General features: G+C 43.3%; 1 protein-coding gene across 2 annotated transcripts in view; it reads left to right on the top strand.

The window, feature by feature from the left end:
- Positions 1-22,651, top strand: part of KLF3 (KLF transcription factor 3) — a 36,343-nt gene that overhangs the window by 8,534 nt on the left and 5,158 nt on the right. The window contains exons 1-5 of one of the 2 annotated variants that reach the window (XM_055326701.1): positions 6,655-6,688; positions 13,358-13,521; positions 15,087-15,573; positions 16,249-16,399; positions 21,361-21,521. In XM_055326701.1, coding sequence (XP_055182676.1) covers positions 13,441-13,521; positions 15,087-15,573; positions 16,249-16,399; positions 21,361-21,521 — 880 coding nt within the window. In that variant the 5' untranslated portion in view covers positions 6,655-6,688; positions 13,358-13,440. Of the gene's footprint in view, positions 1-6,592; positions 6,689-13,357; positions 13,522-15,086; positions 15,574-16,248; positions 16,400-21,360; positions 21,522-22,651 lie in introns of those variants that run through there. The other variant, XM_055326703.1, reaches the window with a different exon arrangement.

The following is a 22,651-nucleotide window of genomic DNA, read 5'->3' on the forward strand; positions in this document are numbered from 1 at the left end:
TTAATGGAGACTCCTTGGGAGCCCAGGAATTGCCACCGCCCTAATGATTCTTTTTCTTTTTTTTTTTTTAATTGTATTTATTTATCCATGAGAGACAACAGAGAGACAGAGACATAGGCAGAGGGAGAAGCAGGGTCCCTGCGGAGAGCCCCATGGGGGACCCGATCCCAGGACCCCTGGATCACGACCTGCACTGAGCCACCCAGGCGTCCCTCTTTCTGGTTATTTGTAAGGTCCCAGCCATCCCTGCTCAGGCCGGAATTTCCAGGAACTGGCTGCTGACCCGAGCCAGTTGGTCCCTCCCTGCCTCCCACTCCCTGCTGGGTGGGGCCCCATGGGTGGAGGCCCCTTGGGGGAGAGCGGGGTGGGTCTCCAGTGATAGGGCACCAGCGCAGAGGCAGATGAGAGGCCGTGTGGCCTCGCGCAGCCCTTCTGGATTTGATTATATAACGCTTCACGGAAGAGAATTGTGAGGGCTGCGGCCGGCCTTGTAAGATATGTACACAGCAGGATTATTACACAGTATGGGCGTTTTTTCAATTGATCTTGGGTTCTGTGCCCTTCAAACTAAAACACAGAATTGCCAGAGAGCCTGAAGAAGGAAAACAAGCGCGTAACCTTAGTAGGCGAAATGATTTGCATTTGCGAAAATGTCTTTCAGAAAGGTGTGGAATGAATGCTACTAGCCAGGTGGCAGCGTTGAACTTGAGAGTTTACCTATAGAGAGTATGGGTTTGGGTTTCCCCACCCCCCACCCCCCAGCCCTGCTTTAGCTGGGCCTCAGTCTGCAAACGTGTAGGGATTTTGCTTGGTTGTTACCTTTGCACCTGTCCCTATTTACATGCAAAATCAATTGCTTCACTTGGTCTTTTCCGAGGTACAGGGTGTGGACAGAATCTTATCTGAAGCCATGTCCTGTTTGGACAAGTTGGACTCGCCTTGGCAACTCTCCATAGGGTGGAGCAGATGGGTGGAGGCAGGAAAGTAAAATTGGGTGGCTTGTTAGCAGAGAGAGGAGAGAGGGCGGATTGTTTGCTCACTGGATCATTATATTTAATCTAAAACTAAATAATTAACTTCTTTCCATTTACAAAACATTTTGATGCAAAATGGCCAACCCAGTTTGTGAGGGGCAAAGATTTAGAAATGCTCCATGGCGTTTTTTTTTTTTTTCCCCCTTTCAAACCAACAATAGAAGACTAAGATAGGTGAAAATCATCCAGCCCTAGGAAAATGCACATTTCCAGGTAGGGGCCAGCATCTGGCTGTTCTGAAAGCAGCCTGCAACCTAAAAATGCCCTCCCACATTTGTTGCCTGCCCCCACCCCACCCGCCCTGTCTCTGGCCAAGGCAACTGCCATAAAAATGTGACTCCTCAGGAGCTCTTAAAAGCATTTGGGTACAGAAGTGAAGAAAGAAGTGTTTCTTTTGAAAGGAAGTTCAGCTGCAGAGATGTCCCCTGCTTGCCTGGCCTGGCCCTTCTCCTGACCAGGAGTCACACAGACACACACAATTTTTTTTTTAGTGTTTTCTTTTTCCCCAGTTCCTTTGGGCAGTAAATGGTGGTGGGGGCAGGGGGGAGTACACTTTCTCTTTTAACATCCAAACCCTTGGGAAAATTAAGGGCGCTTGCAGATGACGTCATGCTTTGTTCCTACTGTTTTTCTCCTTACACCTTGCTGAGGTCAGCAGGAGACAAAGATTGCTCCGAGGCTGGCAGGTCATTTGGAGTCTAAGGGTCAGGCTGGGTTGGGGGAGGATAATGCAGGGACCCTTTGAGGATCTGAGGAGTGAGATTTGGAATGTACCCAAGAAGGGAGAAGGTCAGGAGCAAATCCTGCTGTATCACAAGAAACTTAGCTTCAGACACACACATTGTGTGTGTGTGTGTGATGCTTCTAAGTAAGGGACAATCGTAAGATTGTTTCTATAATAAAACTTGCTCCTGCTTCAAGACAAGCTTCTTTCAAAGGAGGTTTGGTGACATCATAGGCTCCTCTTACATCAAGAGTTGTGCTTACTTCTGAGCTCTGCAGCTCATTTGTATCCTCCTAAATCAGCTGTTGAGTAGGCCTCCTGGTGGACTGGATAAGAGTGTGAGATGGAACTGCATTCCTTCTGAAACTTTATGTAAATGATGCACCAAAGCTTTTAAATACCTAAATCACACGTTTTTGCATTTTGACAAAAAAATCTGACCCATGTCTTAATTTGGGAAAAGTCAGAAGTGTAAGTAGAGAGAGTGAAGGGAAATGTGTTTCTTCTCTTTGGCGAAAAATTCAGTCGGATGGCTCTTCCCAGCAAAATAACCCAGTTAGGGAGGGATGACATTTGTTCCGGTTATGGAAAATCATTCTGGCAAGTTCAGTAGGGCTACGATGTAAATGCATTAATGACTGGAAAATAGCAGTGTGGGACAAAAATTAAAACAAAAACAAAAAACAGAACCACGTTTGGGGACTTCTCATCTCCGTGGCACCCACAGAAAGTGGTTAACAGAATTCCTGGGCCCGCTTAAAACCCACTGGGTTTAAGGACGGTGAGGTCGGCAAACTCCCATTTCCCGCGTGTCCTTAGCCCCTAATACCTGTCGTAGCGCGCCACCTCCTGGTTCTGCTCAAGACTGCGGTCCGTGTGGCGTAAGAGCTTTCCTGCGCGGTTGTGTTTTATTTAGTGTACTGTACCGAGGATGTTAGTGTCCCCCGAGCCTGAGCTGTCCACGTGTAACAAGATCCACTGCGTTCTAGTTCTTTCAATGCATAAGTTACTTCTCAGTCGTATGCAAGGCACCTTGGAGACTTTGCAGTCACTCCTCCTATCCTACACCTGAACCCAAAGACACGGTCAGGACCAGAGATAGGCCCAGGAGTTAGTTACAGACTATAGAATTTTTCTGCACATAAATAAACAAATGCCTGATTTGTGTTCCTGTGTTCCATTCTCTTCCTAAATTTGGTTTCTTTCTGGCTTAGCTTCCCTCCTGTGCTTTGATTGAGTTTTAATTCTAGAATTGATACATTTAAACATTGGCACACAGATGTGTGTTTAAAGCTCTCCCACCCCGTGACCCCCTCCCAAGAAGGGCAGTCTGGTTGACAGTTTAAGAGTGTACAGTCTTCTTTGCACGTCCTTCACCTCTTGTTCCATATCCTGTGACTACCGCTGAAAGTATGATCGGTCCTTTTAGAGGCAGCCAGGTCGGGAACAGAATACTGTTCAGCGTGCAAATGGACAGTGAGTGAGTTTCGTTCTATTCATAATGATATTTGAATGTTGCAGACTTTGTCCAGCGTTGCCTTGTTTAAGTCTTTCAAAATGAGGTCTTCTAATTGTACCACTCCTTTTTCATTCACTAGCTGAAATACTTCTATAATGAGAACTATCAGTTCACCAGGGATTGAGTTACTCTTGAGGTACAGTTTTGAACATATTATAAACATACCTTCACAATTATTTTTTAATAAAAATTTTATTAGGAAAAAATTTTTTATTAGGGCAGATGCTCTATATTAGACTTTACCTTTTTCATTTATGATTTCAAGTTGTGGAGCATTCATTTCCTTAAATTCAGATAAAGCATAAACATTAATGCAAGCGATTTAAATAACGTCTTTAAATGATAAGAGATAGAGTAGGTTAATGTGTCATTCATTTCTAAATGGATTTAATAGCCACGGCTCTGGGCATTAGGAAAAGTTGTTAATGGCTTTATGAGCTAAATGGTGGAGTTAGAATTTGAACCAGAGCCCGTCCTAATTCCACTGTGTGCTCTTACTGGTAGTGAAGGCTGTAAGGTACCGTGAGGCATACACTTGCACTATATGCAGCTGGGAAGTGGCAAGCCCCTCTGTGAGCTCTCAGGCAGGATGTAGGCTGCTAGTCACTTTTAAACTGAATTCAGTCTGAGTCTTTTAAAGGGCAGAGGGGACCGACCTCTAAAAGCCTACCTACGTTGGCAAAGAGACAAATGCTTGACTTTGCTCCTGAAGTTGGAACCAACAGTGTTAGTGCCGTGTACACACCTATGTATATCCAGAAATTGCGTATGTGTTTATTGATACAAACTCTTTACAGGGCAAAGGGTTCTGTTTTGCTTTAAATTTCATAGCTAGGATGCAGCTCTCCTGTTCGAGTCTCAGGACCATGACCGGGGCACCTGGGTGGCTCAGTTGTTGAGCTTCTGCCTTTGGCTCAGGGTATGATCCTGGAGTCCTGGGATCGAGTCCCATGTCAGCTTCCTGCAGGGAGCCTGCTTCTCCCTCTGCCTGTGTCTCTGCCTCTCTCTCTCTGTGTGTCTTTCATGAATAAATAAATAAAATCTTAAAAAAAAAAAGAGAGACCAAGACCAGAGCTCTTTTTGTTAATGCACCTGAGAATAGGACTGCTTATATTTAGAAGAATTTGCATCAAGATACCCTTCAGTCAAGTGGATGAATCTAAGAGTAAATTCAATTTAAAAGGCTTGGGGGAAGGGTAGCCATTAAATTAAATTTAAAAGGCTTGGGGGAAGGGTGGCCAGCCAAAGGTCAGGGCTACTGAATTACCTGACCTCATTGATGTGAGCAGAAGATCTCACATCTTTTGTTTATAGTCTGCTGTGAGGCACTGGACAGTATTTTTTAGAACCATATCCATCTCTGCAGCTGCTAGGCTGGGAACTGGTTAATAATAGATCCTAAGACACAAAAGGGGTTTTCATCCTTCATTATGAAATCATCCATTTTTCACTGGCTGTTGGGGTTTGTTTTTGCTGGCATACATAAGAGGGTATTAGCACCATTGATTTGAGCAGCCTGGTATCAAATTGTGTTCACAGATTATAATACATACTGTGGTGTAGGAAAATAAAATTCGAAGTCAGAGCCTTATGTTGAGTTAATGACGATACTCACGTGTTGTCATGAGACCCAGAACAGTCTTTCTTCAACTGAGCAAGGGAGCACAAGAACGACACAGTATTACTTTTATAATTGTATGTGAAGATTTCGTAGTAAAACCCACAGAGCGTGGATACAACTGCTATTGTGGAGGTGGGGCTGGGGCTGGTGAGTTTTAATCCTGAAATACAGGAGGTAACCTAGAACCAGAGACTTCTGCAGCTTTTTCAGGTAGATTGCAGTCCAGAACTTGTTCACTCTCCCACACAAACCAAAGTGGTCCAGTAAAGACCTTGCCTTCAACCAAAGCTCTGAAGCCTGAAACCAAATTTGGATAGTAGGTGCCTAAAGCAGGTTGTCGAAGATCTGGGTAGTAGCTGGGCAGTGATTCCCAAACCTGTGAAATGCAGTTGGATGTTGAGCAAAGTGAATATTCTGTTTTGTGAGGAAGCAGTTGGCTTGATGTAGATTAGTGCCAGCAGTGAACTAGTACAGAACACAGAAGAAAAGGGACGGATAACACGAGCATAACAACAGAAGAAGAGAAGAGAAAGGCCAAATGGGATTAAGATGGACATTTCCTTTACATTAGGCTATAGATTAGCTTATTTCCTAATGAAGAATTGGGAGTGAATACCAAAAAATGAGTCTTCATGTATAAAAAGTGGGTTAGGAAACAATGGGCAGCCTGGGGATGGGGAAGGAGTCAAGACCTGAATATAGGCATTTCTCTAGAGGAGACATGCAAATGGAAAATAAAAATTGAAAAAATTCGACTTCAACAAAATCAATTTAGAATAAAAATAGTTTGCCAGTTTGAAACTGACAAACCAAGTTTTTTTTTTTTTTAAGCGGTAATGCACATTGCAGGTGGGCATGTTGAGAAATGGGTTCTGTTTTATTCATGGAAATAATAGAGCATTTTTGCTGGATGATAGATCAGCTGCTTTGGAAAATGTACATGCTTCTCACCCAAGAATTCCTCCATGTGAGATTTACCCTTATGCTATTTAACAATAAATTAAGGGTGTGCAGGAAGGCATAAGTATAAAGATACTGCCATCCATAATGATGAACATTTAGAAACAATCTAAGTGCCCAGTAAAAAGGGATACTTTAAAAAAAAGCTGTGTTCACACAGTGGCACACGGAATTCCACAGTATGGAACCATACTTACTGAAAAAGAAACATTTTTAGAATCCGTTGTCAAGTGAAATTATGGGTACTAAATCGTATGTATACTATAATCTATTTTAAAAGAGAGTTTGGAAGGATAAAAACAAAGTTATGAATGGTGGTTGGTTCTAGGTTTTCTTTTTGCCTGTCTTGTTTTTTTTCTTGATTTGTCTGTAATGAACATAAGGAAAAATGTTTAACATTCATATATCATGTGAACTGATGGTGAATTGCACAGCAATGTTATGCAAGCTTTGCTGCTCAGGAGGGGCTGTACATATTGTTCCAGAAAATGTCAGGGTTTATGTATTGGAGTTAGAAATGCCAGTTGGCTCTCATCTACTTATGACCGTGGAATCTGGTTTTAATTATATAAAATGGCATCTTTCATAGGTAAGGAAAATAAATTCCAGCCATTCTGGGGCCAGGGGAGAGGAAGGAGCAGAGAATGGGTTTGAGGAATATTAGGTTTTATTTTTACTCACTTATGTTTAAAGTGACCTTGGGACTTATTTGGACACCTTGTTTTGTTTTCTAGGCTAAACCTCAGAGCACCCTAGAAAGCTTAACTAAAAGAATGCTCATGTTTGACCCGGTCCCTGTCAAGCAAGAGGTCATGGACTCCGTGTCGGTGGTAAGTTTTCCAAAATTGAACACCTCTTCCTATTTACTGCAAGTGGCAATAACATTATTGTGTGTTGTGTTATTCCTTAAAGTTACTCATCACTTGACAGGCATTTGGTAAACACACTTTTCTCAAAGCCACGGTTGGTAACTGAGCTAAACACCCTCCTAACACCTTTAATACCATATACCCTTCAATAGATGGGATCCATGTCTCCTCAAGACCAGTACCCCAGGCCCCCCAAGATGTGATCAGCATAGAACTTGGGTCACAGGTGAATCTAGTCATGACAGAAGGAGGTTTATAAAAACTCCTCAGTTACCAGCTTTTTTGTTGGGGCTCTTGGGATTATTGGTTTGCCCCCCCCTCAAAAAAAAAAAAAAAAAGCCTGACCAGACTGATTTTTAAAAATTAATGTGCATCCAGGATATTAAAAAAAAAAAAATCCCATACTCAATGTTTATCATGGTTAAGAAGCTTTCAGCTGTACTTTTACAAGAAATCTGCATCAAGAATGTGTTTCCATGAGGTGTTCTTTACTCAAGATCACCAGCCCAATTATAAAGAATATTTTCTTAAAAATGTTTGTGAATGTCCTTTTTTTTTTTTTCAATACTGGAAGAAAAAAAATATTCCGTTTTGTGTCCTGTGGTATTCAGCATGTCCTTCCTGGAGCTGATTAAATAAAAGATGAAACCTGGGAAAGAAAAAAATTCTCAGCTCTGCATCTAAAAACGTATTCGGGGGACACCTGGGTGGCTCAGTGGTTGAGTGTTTGCCTTTGGCTCAGATTGTGATCCCGGGGTCCTGGGATTGAGTCCTACAGCAGGCTCCCCATGGGGAGCCTGCTTCTCCCTCTGCATGTCTCTGCCTCTCTCTCTGTGTCTCTCATGAATAAGTAAATAAAATCTTTTTTTTTTTTAAAGTAAATAAAATCTTTAAAAAAATAAAATACAAACATATTCAGAATAAAGCCGATGACAACACCTTATACTGAGCTGTGCCTGAGTGAGATGGTTGAGGAGAAGCTAACGAGAGAGGACCTAGCCATGAGGATGGGATTCCTTTCCACTATGGAAGAGTCTGTGGCTGGGAGGGAATCTTGTTGTCTTTTTCAACACCTTAGTGCAAAGCCAACCCCTCGGGAAGCTTCTGGGCCACAGGCGGCTAGGAGTTAGTCCAGGGGTTTATAGAGGGCCAGCACTGGTGCTGTGCTATGGAAGTGGGACAGGGGCGGTGACAGAGAGGGGTCCAGGGACTTCCAGGCAGGGAGTGGTTTGGACTCCTGGCGATCGGATGGGCCAATAGGAAATAACAGGGCAAGGCTCCCACTCTGCCTTGCTCGTTTCTTCCATGGGCTTGGAAAATAGTCACAAGGGGAAAAACTTGGCTGAGTTGTGTATCTGAAGGTTGGTAATGACACGCTTGCAAAATTAGATCATCCTTATGCATCGGCCACTGAGGCTCCTGCCAAAAATGTTTATACAAGACACAGGGGTCACCCGGAGGCCCTTGGAGCTGAGTCGCCATGGGCATGACTGAACCAGCGGAGTGTTTACCACTGGGTACAATGAAAAGTGAGGTCCAAGTGGCTTGGAGGAAATAACATTTACATTCCAGCGTGCGAGCTGGATAACCCAAGTGTCTGAAGGTGATAATAACTGAGCAATAAGAACTTCATTAATCAAAAACTAAATTGACTTCTGATGTTATTTGGTGCTGTCACCATATTCATCAGCCCCCTTACTCCAAACTATCGCGTGATCACGTTGGAGGAAAATTGAGCTATAAAATTTCCCTATTAATTATATCCTTGAAATATGAATAGGTTTTTAGTACTGGAGAATATGATTAATTTTCTAAATGATGCAGAACCATCTTTGATGCGTTTTAATATTCAGTATACTTCCAATGCTTTTAATCAAGCATGAAAATATGGCTGAAGAGCCAATTTAAAGCTCAAATGAAGATCCGCGTTGCTAAGTTGGTGTGATATAATTAAGTGCAAGGAAATGCACTTGACTGGAAAAAAAAGGAAATAAAATGAATTTGAAGTAACAGATATACTTATAATGCTGTTACCTTACATAAATATGTGAAGTTAAAATATATAGAAGTATTTTTGCAATTAATGGTCTTTTTCTCCTTCACGCTCTAGTTTTCAACTTCGAGCTAACACTTAAAGAATTTGATGAGATCATTTCATCAAAAGTTAGTGACAGTCCTTACAATTACATTTCTTTTTCTTAATTCAGCAAAACCTCAGTTAACTGGAACATTTGGGTAGTGTGGGGTGTTGTGATTACTTTACTTTACAAAACTAAATAAAAAGCTTTTGTTTCCACTCTTGAATCTTCAGATTTTATCCTTTCTGTCTCTTTAGGTGGAGTACACTAAGCCTAATTTATTATTCCCTTGTTCCTCTTTTTTTCTTTTTTAATTCCACCTTTGACCTGAAGGCTGAGTTACCTATTTGGTATTTTGCTAAAGTTTAGAAAAAATAAGGAAGTGTCATTTCTCTTAATGAAATGTAAGCTTTCGGTACCCTCCTCTGCTAACCCTTGTGCTTTGAGGCAAACAGTAAGGCTTTGGATGGCCCTGATGTGGAAACAGCATAGACCACCATCCGCTCCCCGTGCTGTGGATCTCTTCTACTTACTATCAGTGTGATATTGGCAAACCACCAGCAGTTCCCTGAGCCCTTTTTTTTTTTTTTTGTAAAATTGGAAATGAAAATATGCAAAATATGAGATGTGAATATACAATGCACATATCAAAGAATTGCTTTTACCAATATATTTTCAAAGAAGGTCGGAAATGAAAGAATTTAAATCAGGAAGTGAGAAAGAAAATGTTTTTTAAAAGTATTCATGTTTTATTCCTTTAGGAAGATTACTTTTGGAAAAAAGTGTATTTTTTTCCCCTTCCTTTCTTGTAATGAAAATTATCCTCTGACAGACTCTTTACAGGTTGAGATTTTACTTAAAATCAGTAGTACCTCTGTTCTAACAGAAACTTTCATGACTTTCTGAGCCTGGTAGAAAGAGAGCTTTCTACTTTAGCTTGCGTAGAAGAGTATGACATTTGCTGTTTCCAGAATGTGTGTTTATAAATGCACCACGCCTTTCTGCAGTGGGAACCCCACCCTTGGTATGAAGATGCTTTTGACTTGCCATTGCCCTATCACGGATGTTCGCTCGGTTTTCATATTAATAAGCAGTGAAATAGAGACTCTGCCCATGTTTCATGCAGTCAGTCAGTCCATCCACTTCCAACTGTCTTGTGATGGAAAATTCACCAAAACGATTCCCAGTAAAACAAGAGATGATTAAAGTGCTCACTTTGGAAAAATCGTCCAAGCCCTGTGCCTTTTTCCCTGTCACAATTAAAGTCCTTGTTTTTGAGAATCAAAAGAATTGATGCTATCCATAATGTAGTAAAATCTTGCTCAGAGTATGCATTGATTCACTTCATTCATTCATCACATAAGAGGAGGCTGCCAGCAAAGAAATTACACATGCTGTGGAGGTTGAACACATGAATGTATATTACAACAGGAGAGAACTTTTTGAAAAGCACAACTCATGACCACCCCCAGTGAGGGCCGCAAGATGGGAGAGACCCTTGCTGGAGCCTTGTCTTCAGGCTGCTCTGTTCGAGGATATGAGGCCTCCTCGGGTAAGCTGTGTGCACAGGGGGATTGGATAGCCATCTGTGGCCAGAGGAGCTTTTGCTGCCTCTTCAACACTTGCCTCTGATTGGGATTTGGGACTAATGCGGCCCTTATTTGCACTGCTTTGCTAGAAGATAGGAAAAGTCTGGAACAGAGGAGAAGCTACTCTTACCAGGGTGTACTCACCTAAGGCACATGCCCAGAGCAAACCCTGTATTGGTCCTTACACTGTGGAGAACCAGATTGTTTGCAAGCTGATTGTAGTAGCTCATGTGCTCCATCCAAATAATTAAAGCAAACACATCTTACAGAAGGTTCTGATCAACATCACTATGGAAATTTCTAGTGAGATGGTATGAGGAACCACATTTCTTCACCCTTTTACAAGGCCGTCAGACTGGAAATAGTTAATTGTTTACTGTGATGTGTATCCAAATGTGTCTCCCTACTTTTAGCCCCAAAGCCTTGCAAAAACTGCATGGTTGGGTATGGGGGGCCGGGGGGCATTCATTGGGGAGCAAAGTCAGCAGAAAAGTGCATAATGTTTATAAAACTTGGCTTTATGTGTGGCTTTCTCTTTCTTTATGGCTTCAGAAACCTGAGAATATTATTAAATTTGCAAATCTCCCAGGTTCTAAATTCCTACTTTCCTTAAACTCACCCCACAGTTAGAAAAATCCAGCAATGACAGCAATAAAAATGTGTCCTCATTCTGCTTTCTATTTAGCTGCCAATAACTTGGCATTAAAATCTAGGTCATAGGGAGGTCTTTGAAGAATAAGGCTGAAAATAAGGGAGAAGCTACATTTGGTGAGTAGAAACAATTAATGCGCCTCCCATCTCCTAACTTTTTGTTTCTAATACAAGAACTTTTTGCCCTTTTGAAAATTCTATAAAGTGAGTTAACCTTTAGAACTAGGAGAAATCTTTCTCTCCCCATATTTAATTATTTCTTTAAACCTTTGTTGAACATACTAGAATTTTTTTGTTTTGTTAGCAGATTGGTGCCTCTTAACATTACCTGTTTTCATATTTAAGTGTAAATATATTTAATATTAGTATGGCTGTATGTTTTGGGCCTCTTACCCTGTGGTGTACTTATGTGTGCCTGGTTCTAAAGGAAGATTCTTTTTCCTCCTTTGATTCTTGATACATAACTCAAAACAATTGTTGTTTTTAAAAACAACAATTTATAGGGGTGCCTGGGTGGCTTAGTCAGTTAAGCGTTCAGCTCTTGGTTTCAGCTCAGGTCATGATCTCAGGGTCCTGGGATCAAGCCCCACGTCAGGCTCTACACTCTGTGGAGTCTGCTAGAGGTTCTTGCCCTCTTCCTTCCCTTCGGCCCCTCCCTCTGCTCATGTGTGCACATGGGCTCTCTCTCTCAAATAAATAAAGTCTAAAAAATTAAATAAATAAATAAATAAATAAATAGATAAATAAATAAATATTTTCCTGATTTTATATCCTTCACATCCCTGTTTTTTTTTTTTTTTTAACTTATGATAGTCACAGAGAGAGAGAGAGAGAGAAGAGAGAGGCAGAGACACAGGCGGAGGGAGAAGCAGGCTCCATGCACCGGGAGCCCGATGTGGGATTCGATCCCGGGTCTCCAGGATCGCGCCCTGGGCCAAACCAAACCGCTGCGCCACCCAGGGATCCCTACATCCTTGTTTTTAAGCAGTATTGTTAGTGAAAAATTCTTCCTGCACTTTTAAATTGTTTTTGAATGGTTTATCAAATTTTAATACTAAAAATTAGTATTTTTATTCTATTCTCTCTTTGTCATTGAGAGCTACGCTGTTCAAAAGAGGTCTGTGCACCTAGGGCCGGCCACTCCAGAAATCCAGAATCTGCATTTTGACAAGATGGTCAGGTACATTTGTGCACAGTAAAGTTTGAGAAGCCCTGATTGAGAGGATCAGACCCATTACAGTGCCACTTCTTGTCTAGAAAGAGAAGAGACTTCTAGCACTACAGTGTGTGTTAAGCTCATTACATGGCTTATCTCACTGAATCCAATTTTAATTTTAGCCTCACAACCTCCTAAAATGTGGGTTTTCAATATCACCTTGACAAGTTTTGCCTTATACTCATGGCACCTGCACTTCTCCCTAAATATTAGTAAGCTTTCCTACCTTCTTCTGTAGAATTGCTTTTTTAATGAATTTATTCTGAAAAGGAAGTTTGTACCAGCACTGTAAAAAGTTTTTTTCTTATGCATTTAAATAAACATATAACTCTTTTAAAGCACTGTATTCTTTGTGTACTACCTATAAAGTGTCTCCGGTACCCCTAGAGAGAGATGTGCACCGTGTTGCAGGAATCACTGCTCTAGATGATAGAGATTGCATTGACAGGGATAAAGAAAGGCAGAAGAACAAAACACACAATCCTAACGAGAAACTGACTTCAGAAGCAGATAAAGATAAATACTGCCTGGTCCCATATCGGCCATACTGTCCGATACTTCTGCCTGGTAGGTCCAGAGAAGGAAGTTTTAGAAACCGCACGGGGGATGCATAGCCAGGTGAAGATGCACCTACCTAGTGCAGGCCCAGAGAAGAAGGGGTATGATCTCAGTTGTAATCCCAGTAAAAACTACTGCTGTCCCACCGTCATTTATAACTCACAGTAGTGGCTACTGGGGCACTGGAGACAGTCTGGAAATTTCTCATGCATGTAAACTCTTCAATGATAAGACCCCATTGGTAAGTTTTCGTCGTTGTCCCATGAGCTAGTATTGCTTCAAAATGATTTTAGAACTGAAAGCAAGGCATAGTATGTTGCTTATCAATTTGACTATAAAGTTTTTTATTTTTTTTATTTTTTTTATAAATTAATTTTTAAAATATAAAGTTTTTAAATGCAAGTAGTTTTAGCAGACATGTTATCACTAATAAAAGTTTCAGTTTCCCTAAAATACCTACGAGTAAAGAAAATAGTTTATGTTGAGTCTAATTTTTTTTTAAAGCATCTTACAGCAAAGAATTTTTTTTCAATTTTAGTTAAGGAATAGAAGTAATTCTAGTGAATTCCATGGCCGAGGACTACACCCATAGAATGCAATGATTATGACTGTTTTCTCTCTATGAGAGAAAGGTATTTGAAGATCAGTCAGGTCAATCGTCAGAGCTTAGATTTGGAGGAAACACTACGCTTCAATTTGTGTGTAAGTAGTCACTTCAAGCACCACGTGTCCTTATTTGAGTCATATAGCTATTTCTTAGACTTCTGTGTCATGCACAAATTTGGACATCAAGTCACCACCTGCAGTTTCATTCAAACCATGAATAAGACCGTTGAATGAGTTGGGGCCAAGGACATAATTACGAGATAGTGGGTGGCCCTCGATATATAGGTGGGTGGGAGTGACTGGCCATCTCAGTTGCCTGAGACGGAGTGTCTCCTGGGATGTAGTAGGGCTTATTAGTGCTTTTAGTGCTGAAACCAGACTGTCCAGTGCAAACAGGACCATTGCTCAGGTCACCCTAGGCATCGATTGGTCGGCAGCGGAAGCCCCTCCATATGTACTGCAGCTCCGTTTCTCTGTGTTACGCGCAAGCATATGGTGAGAACTGCGCACTTCCGCACCGCTAGGGGGAAAGCCGCATTTCCTGCCCACTGAGAAGCCCCGCTGACTCCTAGGGATCAAGGCCCATGAAAAATCTTCTGTGTATCACCTGTTTTAAAATTTTTGCCAGGTATCAACCTCAACCTTAATATTTTGGATGGGAATCATCATAGAATTAAATCTGAGATTTCGAGGTGCCTGGGGTGGCTCAGTGGTTGAGCGAGCGTCTGCCTTCGGCTCTGGGTGTGATCCCAGAACCCCAGGATCGAGTCCCGCATCAGGGTCCCCACAGGGAACCTGCTGCTTCTCGCTCTGCCCATGTCTCTGCCTCTGTCTCTCATGAATTTAAAAACAAAAAAAAAAAAAACCCTGAGATGTCTCATGTAACATCGTTACCCCGGACATTCATTATACCCTCATAGTGTTTATGGGGGTCAGCATACATTTTCACGTACAGCGCTCGCGGGGTGCGCGTCCTCATAGCGTTTTTGGGGGGCTCAGCATACATCTCCACGCACAGCGCTCGCGGGTTGCGCGTCCTAGCATTTTGGGGGGGTCAGCATACATCTCCAGGTACAGCGCTCCTCCTAGCGTTTCTTTTGGGGGGGGGGTCAGCATGCATCCCACGTACAGCGCTTGCGGAGTGCTTGTCCTCAGCGTTTTTGGGGGCTCAGCATACATCCAGGTACAGCGCTCGCGGGTTGCGCGTCCTCCTAGCATTTTTGGGGGGGGTCAGCTTACATCCACGTACAGCGCTCACAGGGTGCGCGTCCTCCTAGCGTTCTTTTGGGGGGGCTCAGCATACATCCACGTACAGCGCTCGCGGGTTGCGCGTCCTCAGCGTTTTTGGGGGGGGCTCAGCATACATCTCCACGCACAGCGCTCGCGGTTGCGCGTCCTAGCATTTGGGGGGGGGTCAGCATACATCTCCAGGTACAGCGCTCCTCCTAGCGTTTCTTTTGGGGGGGTCAGCATGCACCCCCCACGTACAGCGCTTGCGGGGTGCTTGTCCTCAGCGTTTTTGGGGGGCTCAGCATACATCCAGGTACAGCGCTCGCGGGGTGCGCGCCCTCGGGAGCGCCCTGTAGCGACGGCGTCGGTAGCTGGCGCTGCAGCGCACCTGTGCCCGTGGCTTGAGCCGTCTCTGTCCTTCTTCCCGGTAGTCCTACCCGTCTAATTACATGGAGCCGATGAAGCCCAACAAGTACGGAGTCATCTACTCGACGCCGCTACCGGATAAGTTCTTCCAGACGCCCGAGGGCCTGTCGCACGGGATGCAGATGGAGCCGGTGGACCTGACGGTGAACAAGCGCAGCTCGCCGCCCTCGGCGGGAAACTCGCCGTCGTCGCTGAAGTTCCAGCCGTCGCACCGGAGGGCCTCGCCCGGCCTGAGCTTGCCCTCCTCCAGCCCGCCCGTGAAGAAGTACTCGCCGCCCCCCGCGGGCGTGCAGCCCTTCGGGGTGCCGCTGTCCATGCCCCCGGTGATGGCCGCGGCCCTGTCCCGGCACGGCATCCGCAGCCCCGGGATACTGCCCGTCATCCAGCCCGTCGTGGTGCAGCCGGTCCCCTTCATGTACACCAGCCACCTCCAGCAGCCGCTCATGGTCTCCCTGTCGGAGGAGATGGAGAACTCCAACAGCAGCATGCAAGGTACCCCGCCACCTGCCCCGCCACCTGTCCCCGCCACCTGCCCCGCCACCTGCCCCCCACCTGCCCCGCCTCGGGCCCTCCAGGGACCCCTGCCCCAGGCATCGTTTCCTTTCCCTGGTCGTGGCCTTTTTTTTTTTTTTTTTTTAAGTGTTGATCCTGGAAGAGCTCCCAGGAGTCAAGCTGTTTAATGCCATAAAATCATTACTTTCACTGCATAATCGGCAACTTCGGGCCGGTAAAAATCCCAACTTTCTATGTTGCTTTATTGAATGCGGATGTGGCTCTGTTAAAACGGCATCTAATACTCGCCTCTGCTGGTGGTGATAAGTAATGGTTGCTAAAAGCCGCCTCCTTCACTGGCTCGCCGTAGGCAGGAGACGAAAGGGTTAAAAAGAGGTTAACCCAAAATCCTAAAGTAGAACCGTTTGAGGACTGAGGTGCTCAAAGTCCAGCTTCCTATGCATGTTGCTTGCTAGTAGAATAGTGGTGGGGGCGAAATGAGAGTCGTCCCCTTCCACCCCGACCCCCACCCCAAACCCAGATTTGTTTCTGCTGTAATTTTGGCAAAGGCAAACAAATAATCCGGTGTTAGAGATAGAAGCTGTGCAGTAGACTTTTAAAAGCTGAAATTGGTAAATTGTACATGGAGTGACTTTTCTATTTTTATTTTTTTAGTACCTGTAATTGAATCATATGAGAAGCCTATATTACAGAAAAAAATTAAAATAGAACCTGGGATTGAACCACAGAGGACAGATTATTATCCTGAAGAAATGTCACCCCCTTTAATGAACTCAGTGTCCCCCCCGCAAGCACTGTTGCAAGAGTAAGTATGTTCAGGTCTACCCGACATTTGCGTAGCAGCGTGCATCTTGGGACCTGGATTGGAAGCACAGGCTTCCAGCTCGTGGTGTTGTGGTGTGATTGCCAGGAATACCTTGCAGTAGGGGCAGCCACTGGGAAAAATGGGGAAATCGCTCCAGAGGCAATGTGTTCTGCTATGTGGACTGCTTTATGACCTTGACGCCAGTTTGCAGCATCTGGATCACTCATGATTTATCCTGGTGTTTTGGGATTCTTTTTTTTTTTTTTAATCCTTCCAGACTATACATAATTTTCCCATAATCTTAATTCCAATATGGATTGAATTTGGGATTGTAGATATTCTACTTAAGGTTGGATCATGAAAACTTTAGTTATTAAGACACACCTCGCCCTTCCAGTAGTCTGTTTCTGTGATGGGGAGTGTCTTGAATCAGAATTTTCAGGCCAACCACAGCCCAAAGAAGTCACTCCAGTAAAGACCTGTAAATCGTGGTGGCCACAGAAAGTTGTCCGTGTAGCTCAGACAAGTTCAGTGTTGGAATGACCCGTTATTCTCTGGTCTTTTTAATCACATCAGCCCTTAAAATATTCAGTGTGCCTTAGAACTGCCATGCAGGAGGAAAGCTTCTGTGTTGGCCTACATCCATGCACTGAACAGTGGTCTATTTTAGGTCTATAATGTGACGGTGTCATACACAAGCTAAATAGCATCACTGATGGGATTCACTACAATAGGTAGCCTTGCCTTCTACCAGTGATTACACTGGAGGCTGTGTTTGTAGGAACCAAGAAGGTGACCTTTGGATCGGACATCTTGGATCCCAGCTCTGCTCTCCACTATATGGATGACCTTGGCCGAGTCACTTAATCTTGGTGCCTCCGTTTCCTCTTTATTTTCCTTATCAGTTGTAATTATTTTTCTTGTAATTGTCTTGGGTTGGGGCACTTTCAAGGTTGGACATAATGGCCAGCTTCCTAGTACAGAGGTGGTAGTTTTCGTTCCCTCCAGGTGCCTTCCATCATCATTCTCCCGTAGCACTTTTTTCCCAACTTGAAACAGTGTTGCCCTCGTTTCTACTCCACTTTTTCCCCTCTCCCTTACCCAATTAATTGTGCAACAGAGTGTGAATCCTCTGGCTTTCAAACAGCTGTTTTCTGGAACTTAGAGTACATTCTAATTCTACCCACATTCAACCCAAGTAGGTACCTTCTTAGTAGGTCATGTTAATGGCTCATTGCACCAAATCATAGTAAGTTATTTTGCGAGGGAGGCGGTTGTCCCCTCCTCACTGATAAATGAAGAAGAGACTGAATCCTACGACCAGCCACATCAGCAGGGAGAGAGTGTGTCTGATGAACTTGTACATTATTACCTTTCACAATTGCATAATGCACTCCCCCCCCCAATGAAACTTTCCCACATGTTTTCAAAGGAATTATTTCATTCCCCCGCAACAAGCACGTGGGAGTCAGAGCAAAAGGAGACTGATGAGCCAAGACATTAGATAACTCGCCTATAATCACACTATGAAGAGCAGAGGGGGTCCGGGCTTGATCTCTTGCCACCCAGTGAGGACTCATCTTGCCACATCCTTGTCTAACCAGTGCGTCCCGCTCCCACTCTCAGGTGAAAGGAGACACAGAAGAACTGGCCAAAATAGACACACCTTGTAGGCTAAGTTACCTCTTTTTTTTTTTTTATGATGCCAGGTGTCTCTGGCAAGATAACTGGCAACATGACTTGCACTTGTCATTATTCCTGCACAGGTGATGAATATGCCTTACAACTAAATAAAGCCAAGTGCCCACAGAGAGAGGGATGATCCATTGACCGGAAAAGGGTTATTCCAAGGTGGTTACGAATTACAATGTAAACCATTATAAAAGAGGAATATTTGAAAGCAATGTTCTATGCTCTAAATACTGCTGAAAAGAAAATGCTTTTTGCTTACTTTAAGTTCTTGATGATCTCAAGCTCAATGGCTTTTAATGATTAATGAGTAATATGCTTATTTTAATGCTGACCTAAGAATGCATTTTGCTCCTCAAAAAATTCAACAGATTAGCCACAACTGGGACATGTACTCTTTAAGTAATTCTCTCACAGATGTGATTAAGTAATGTCTTGGCGTGTGCCCAGTCACAGCCCACATAGGAAACCAGCTAGCCAGGAAAGAATCGATGGAAACCAAGCGCATAGTACCATTGCGATGAGGCAGCTCCAATATTTGCCTTCCGGAAGGCCTTCCTTTCCGAAGGCAGACTTTAAAATACAGCTTTGAAATCCATTTGCTGGAATGTAAGAGTTACAGCTTCAGAATTATTTTTAAAGGCACTCAACTGTCAGTCAGATTCCTTTTTTTAATATTTACACATGTGCAATGTCTTTAGAACAAAAAGCTTGAGGATCCGATCTCCTCATTTAATTGTGTGTGTGAATTTTAACAAACTTAAGAGGGTCCGGCTTAACTCAAAACAATGACCAGGTATCTGATATTTAAGAGCTGTTCTAACTTCTTGGCTGTAATGGTCCCAAATAGCCTTTTTGAAAGTGAGCAGTGGAGAATCCAAAAAGGACGAGATCTCAAGATCCCGCTCTCCACCTTCTGCCAGCATCTGGCTTTCTTAGAGATGGGGCTGCCATGGGCTCTCAGTGATGCTACCTGTTAAGGTAGACATTGGCTTGAGCAGAGATTTCCTTTTCTAGTGTTGGGACTCCCCCTCCCCCCCAAAAAAAACCTTATGAAATTAAGCAGCTGAAGGGGCAAAGTTTGCAAATGGGTTTCTGAACCTCAAAATATTAACAGCTACCGTTTAGTGGGTTTACATCTGGAACAGATGTTATCCTGCTTTGTGTACATTACTCACAACCTCCTGAGATCATATTATTCCCATCATCCCTATTTTACAGGAGCAACGGAGGCACAGAAGGGTAAATCCTTTGCCCAGGGTCACAAGGACAATCAGTGACAGAGCTGGGATTTGACCTTGGAGCACACAGCCTTTTAACATACCTTTATATGCAAAACGAGCTGGGAAAAGCGATCGTAACTGCTGCACAGAGACTATTAGACAGATTCCCAACCCATAAAATCTAATAATTGGGAGAGACTTCTAAAATCACCTGGGATACTCCCCCGGTATCCCAGAGGCAGAAGAGATGTATTTAAACATTCAGTTTCTCCCCCAGCATTTTATTTCTTGAAGTTCTCTTAATGAAGATGAAACCTTTCAATCCATGGCATTAAGGTGGAAAGTTAAAAATAAGCTGATAACTCTTTTCTTTCTATTGAAGGATTTTAAATTAATGATTCAGCTGTCTGAAAACTGTACGTGTCCATAGATCTGTCACTTTTCTATTTTCTCTCTGTTTGTACATATATATAGAATTGAAGTCCTTGTCCCTCCCACACACACACCCACCCATATTCACTTTTCCATCTTGGCTATTTTATTCTTCTATATCACCCCCACTAAACATCAAGGTAGGAAGGTAAAGTGAGACTCAACTGCCAGTTTTCTTTGCTAATAATAGAAGTGAGAAATAAGTAGAGTCACTTAAAGTCAATGCACCTTTTATTCTTTTCCTAGTTACTTCTTAGCCTACCTGGAAGAGTTACCGATAAGGGACATATGTTGAGATTTTTACCCAGATCCAAACAAGTTTCATTTCAGGGGCTCCCTTTTGATTTTTATGGTGAAATTTTATTATCCTTTCTTTTTTTTTTTTTTTTAATTTCCCAAGCTTGAGTATTTGCCTTCATCAGATTCCCTTTCTCTTCATCCATGCTTGTACAGAAAATTCATATGTTATTTGGAACGTTTTTAAGAACTTTAGATTCCAATTTAAAAGACAAAGAAGTTTTCATTACCGTCTGAGGCCAGTTCCATAAGCTTGTGATGTATCAAGTAATTAGTCGTTAGGAAAGCAAATTAACAGATTAGAATTTTTTAATTACAGACATTAATCAGCAGAGGAAGCCCGAGGAAGGCTTGCAGACTTTCCCCAGCCCTTCCCCATCTGCCTCCTCTTTCCACCAGATCCCTTTCTGAAAAAGAAAGTTCAGAGCAATAGTGTTTGACATGATTGCAAACCCACCCTGGAAAGGTGTGCCGACGCAGGCATGGGTCTGGGGGAGCAGCCAGGAAAGCTGGGAGACCCAGGGGCCCCTGAGAGCCACTGTCGGGGCTGAGGGGACTCCTCCTTGCCTGACAGCTAGCATGGCACCAACCAAAATTCGCCCTCACGCAGGAATACCAGCAACAGGTATTTGAGGTTGTGAACTCAGCAGTGCCATTCTTTCTTTTTCTTTCTTGATTTTTGAAGAGCCAAAATTTGAAACTCCAATGTGAATTGGTGATCTTGAAGAGAAGCTAATTAATTGCCCGTTATGTAAAGGCTAAAAATGTAGATAACTTAGTGGGGGTTGCCAGAGATTTAGGAATTTGGCCTTTTACCTTTTTCCCTAAAGAGCAATAAGTGACACTCAGGGCAGCCAGTGACAAGACAGGGTAACAGGGTTCAGCATGGCTTTATAAAGTACCATGAGATTTTCTGAACAGGCAATTTTTTACTGAGGGCGAGAGACTCTCCTAGCACCTGCATCTCCCTCTAGCATAGCACCTAACCCTTCTTGCTGTCATTACTTATCTACATGTCTGTCTCCCCCTAGAGTGTGAGCTCCTCGAGGGCAGGAACCCTGTTTTTATTCATCTTTGTGTCCTGGTGCCAAGCACAGTGCCTGGCTCATGGTAGGTGCTCACTCAATGTTTGTTGAATGAATATAGCAGTGCTTCTTGGGTTGATCCGCTAATTTTCTTTTTGTTTATTCTGTTGGGTTTTTTTTTGTTTGTTTTTTTGTTCGTTTGTTTTCGCCTAGTGTTGTTAATGCCTTTGGTAGACTGAAGGAGAGGAAGAGACTTTGACCTGATACCTTATATTTAACGTCGGTTTTCTCATAGGAATCATCCATCAGTCATAGTACAACCAGGGAAGAGACCTTTGCCTGTGGAGTCCCCGGACACCCAGCGGAAACGAAGGATACACAGATGTGACTATGACGGATGCAACAAGGTGTACACTAAAAGCTCTCACCTGAAAGCGCACAGAAGAACACACACAGGTATCAGACATACTACACTCCCTCCAGCTTTCTTCTTCACAAATAGCAAAATAGGATGTTAGAAATAGATATCCTAGCTTTCCAAGGTGATTCTAATGAAATGGTCCAGACATTGTGCAAGCCAGCCGAGTTGGGCTATATAGCTCTCTGCTGGTCCTGAAAAACGAACTTTTGGTTCAAGATTTATTTTTATACTTCCGTTCGATTCTGGGTTATCTCCGTGACAGGGTCCCTCCCAGTCCCGTGGAGTTCTCTATATTCTGTGTTTCAGGGAGAGAGAAAAGGTTGGAAAGGCTGCTGGAACGGAGGGGAAGGGCTCCTAGCCATAGGCCTGTTTCATCAAGGATGTGGCCTTCGTAGGGACCATCATTTAATAAGTGTTGTACATCATCAAATTCACAATGGCAAAACAAAACAAAAAACCCCCACAGTTCAGTATGCAGAACAAATACAGAAAAGTAAAGGTCTTTGGGGGATTCATGTCTTCTAAAACTGAGGGAACCTCTATGCCATTGCCTGCCCTATTTGTCCCGGGGTATTATTTATTCTGCCCAGGACTGAATACAGAACAGGCAGCCATATCTTACAAAAATGATGACAGCAGTGAGGAATACTGTTCCGTTTGCTCTTGAACATTCATGTGCAAAATATCTCAAGGAATCGGTGTAAAAATGTTTTCCATGGCCTGATTAATCCCAGTCAGTACTGGTGGTTACAGTTGACAGTAAGTCCCAGCTGACCTGACCTCAAACCCCTTCCATGTGAAATTCTAGTACAACAGCAGTTGTCCTGGGTGCACCTTTTCCTTAACTCAGAATGTAGTTTGTTTGTTTGCTTTTGAGCTTTTATGATTCATTTGAATGAGGGATGTTGACAAAAAGAAAAATCTGGGATTTGGAAGAGAAAAGGGAAGGGAAATAGGGGTATGGAAGTGAAGTTTTTCAGTGACTCCCTGGGAGAGGGGACACCAGCTTGTGGACAGCTGAGTTCTTGGGCTGTCCCTGTTATTACAGAGGGAACTAGGGTGATCACCTTGTGTTTAGAGGAACATCCAATTGGTGATGCCAAGGTAACTAGTAAAAGCACCACCAAGGGCATTGACAGAACCTGAGAGGTGGATGTTACCAACT

The sequence above is a fragment of the Nyctereutes procyonoides genome, unplaced genomic scaffold, assembly GCF_905146905.1.
Source record: "Nyctereutes procyonoides isolate TBG_1078 unplaced genomic scaffold, NYPRO_anot_genome, whole genome shotgun sequence".
Lineage (NCBI taxonomy): Eukaryota > Metazoa > Chordata > Mammalia > Carnivora > Canidae > Nyctereutes > Nyctereutes procyonoides.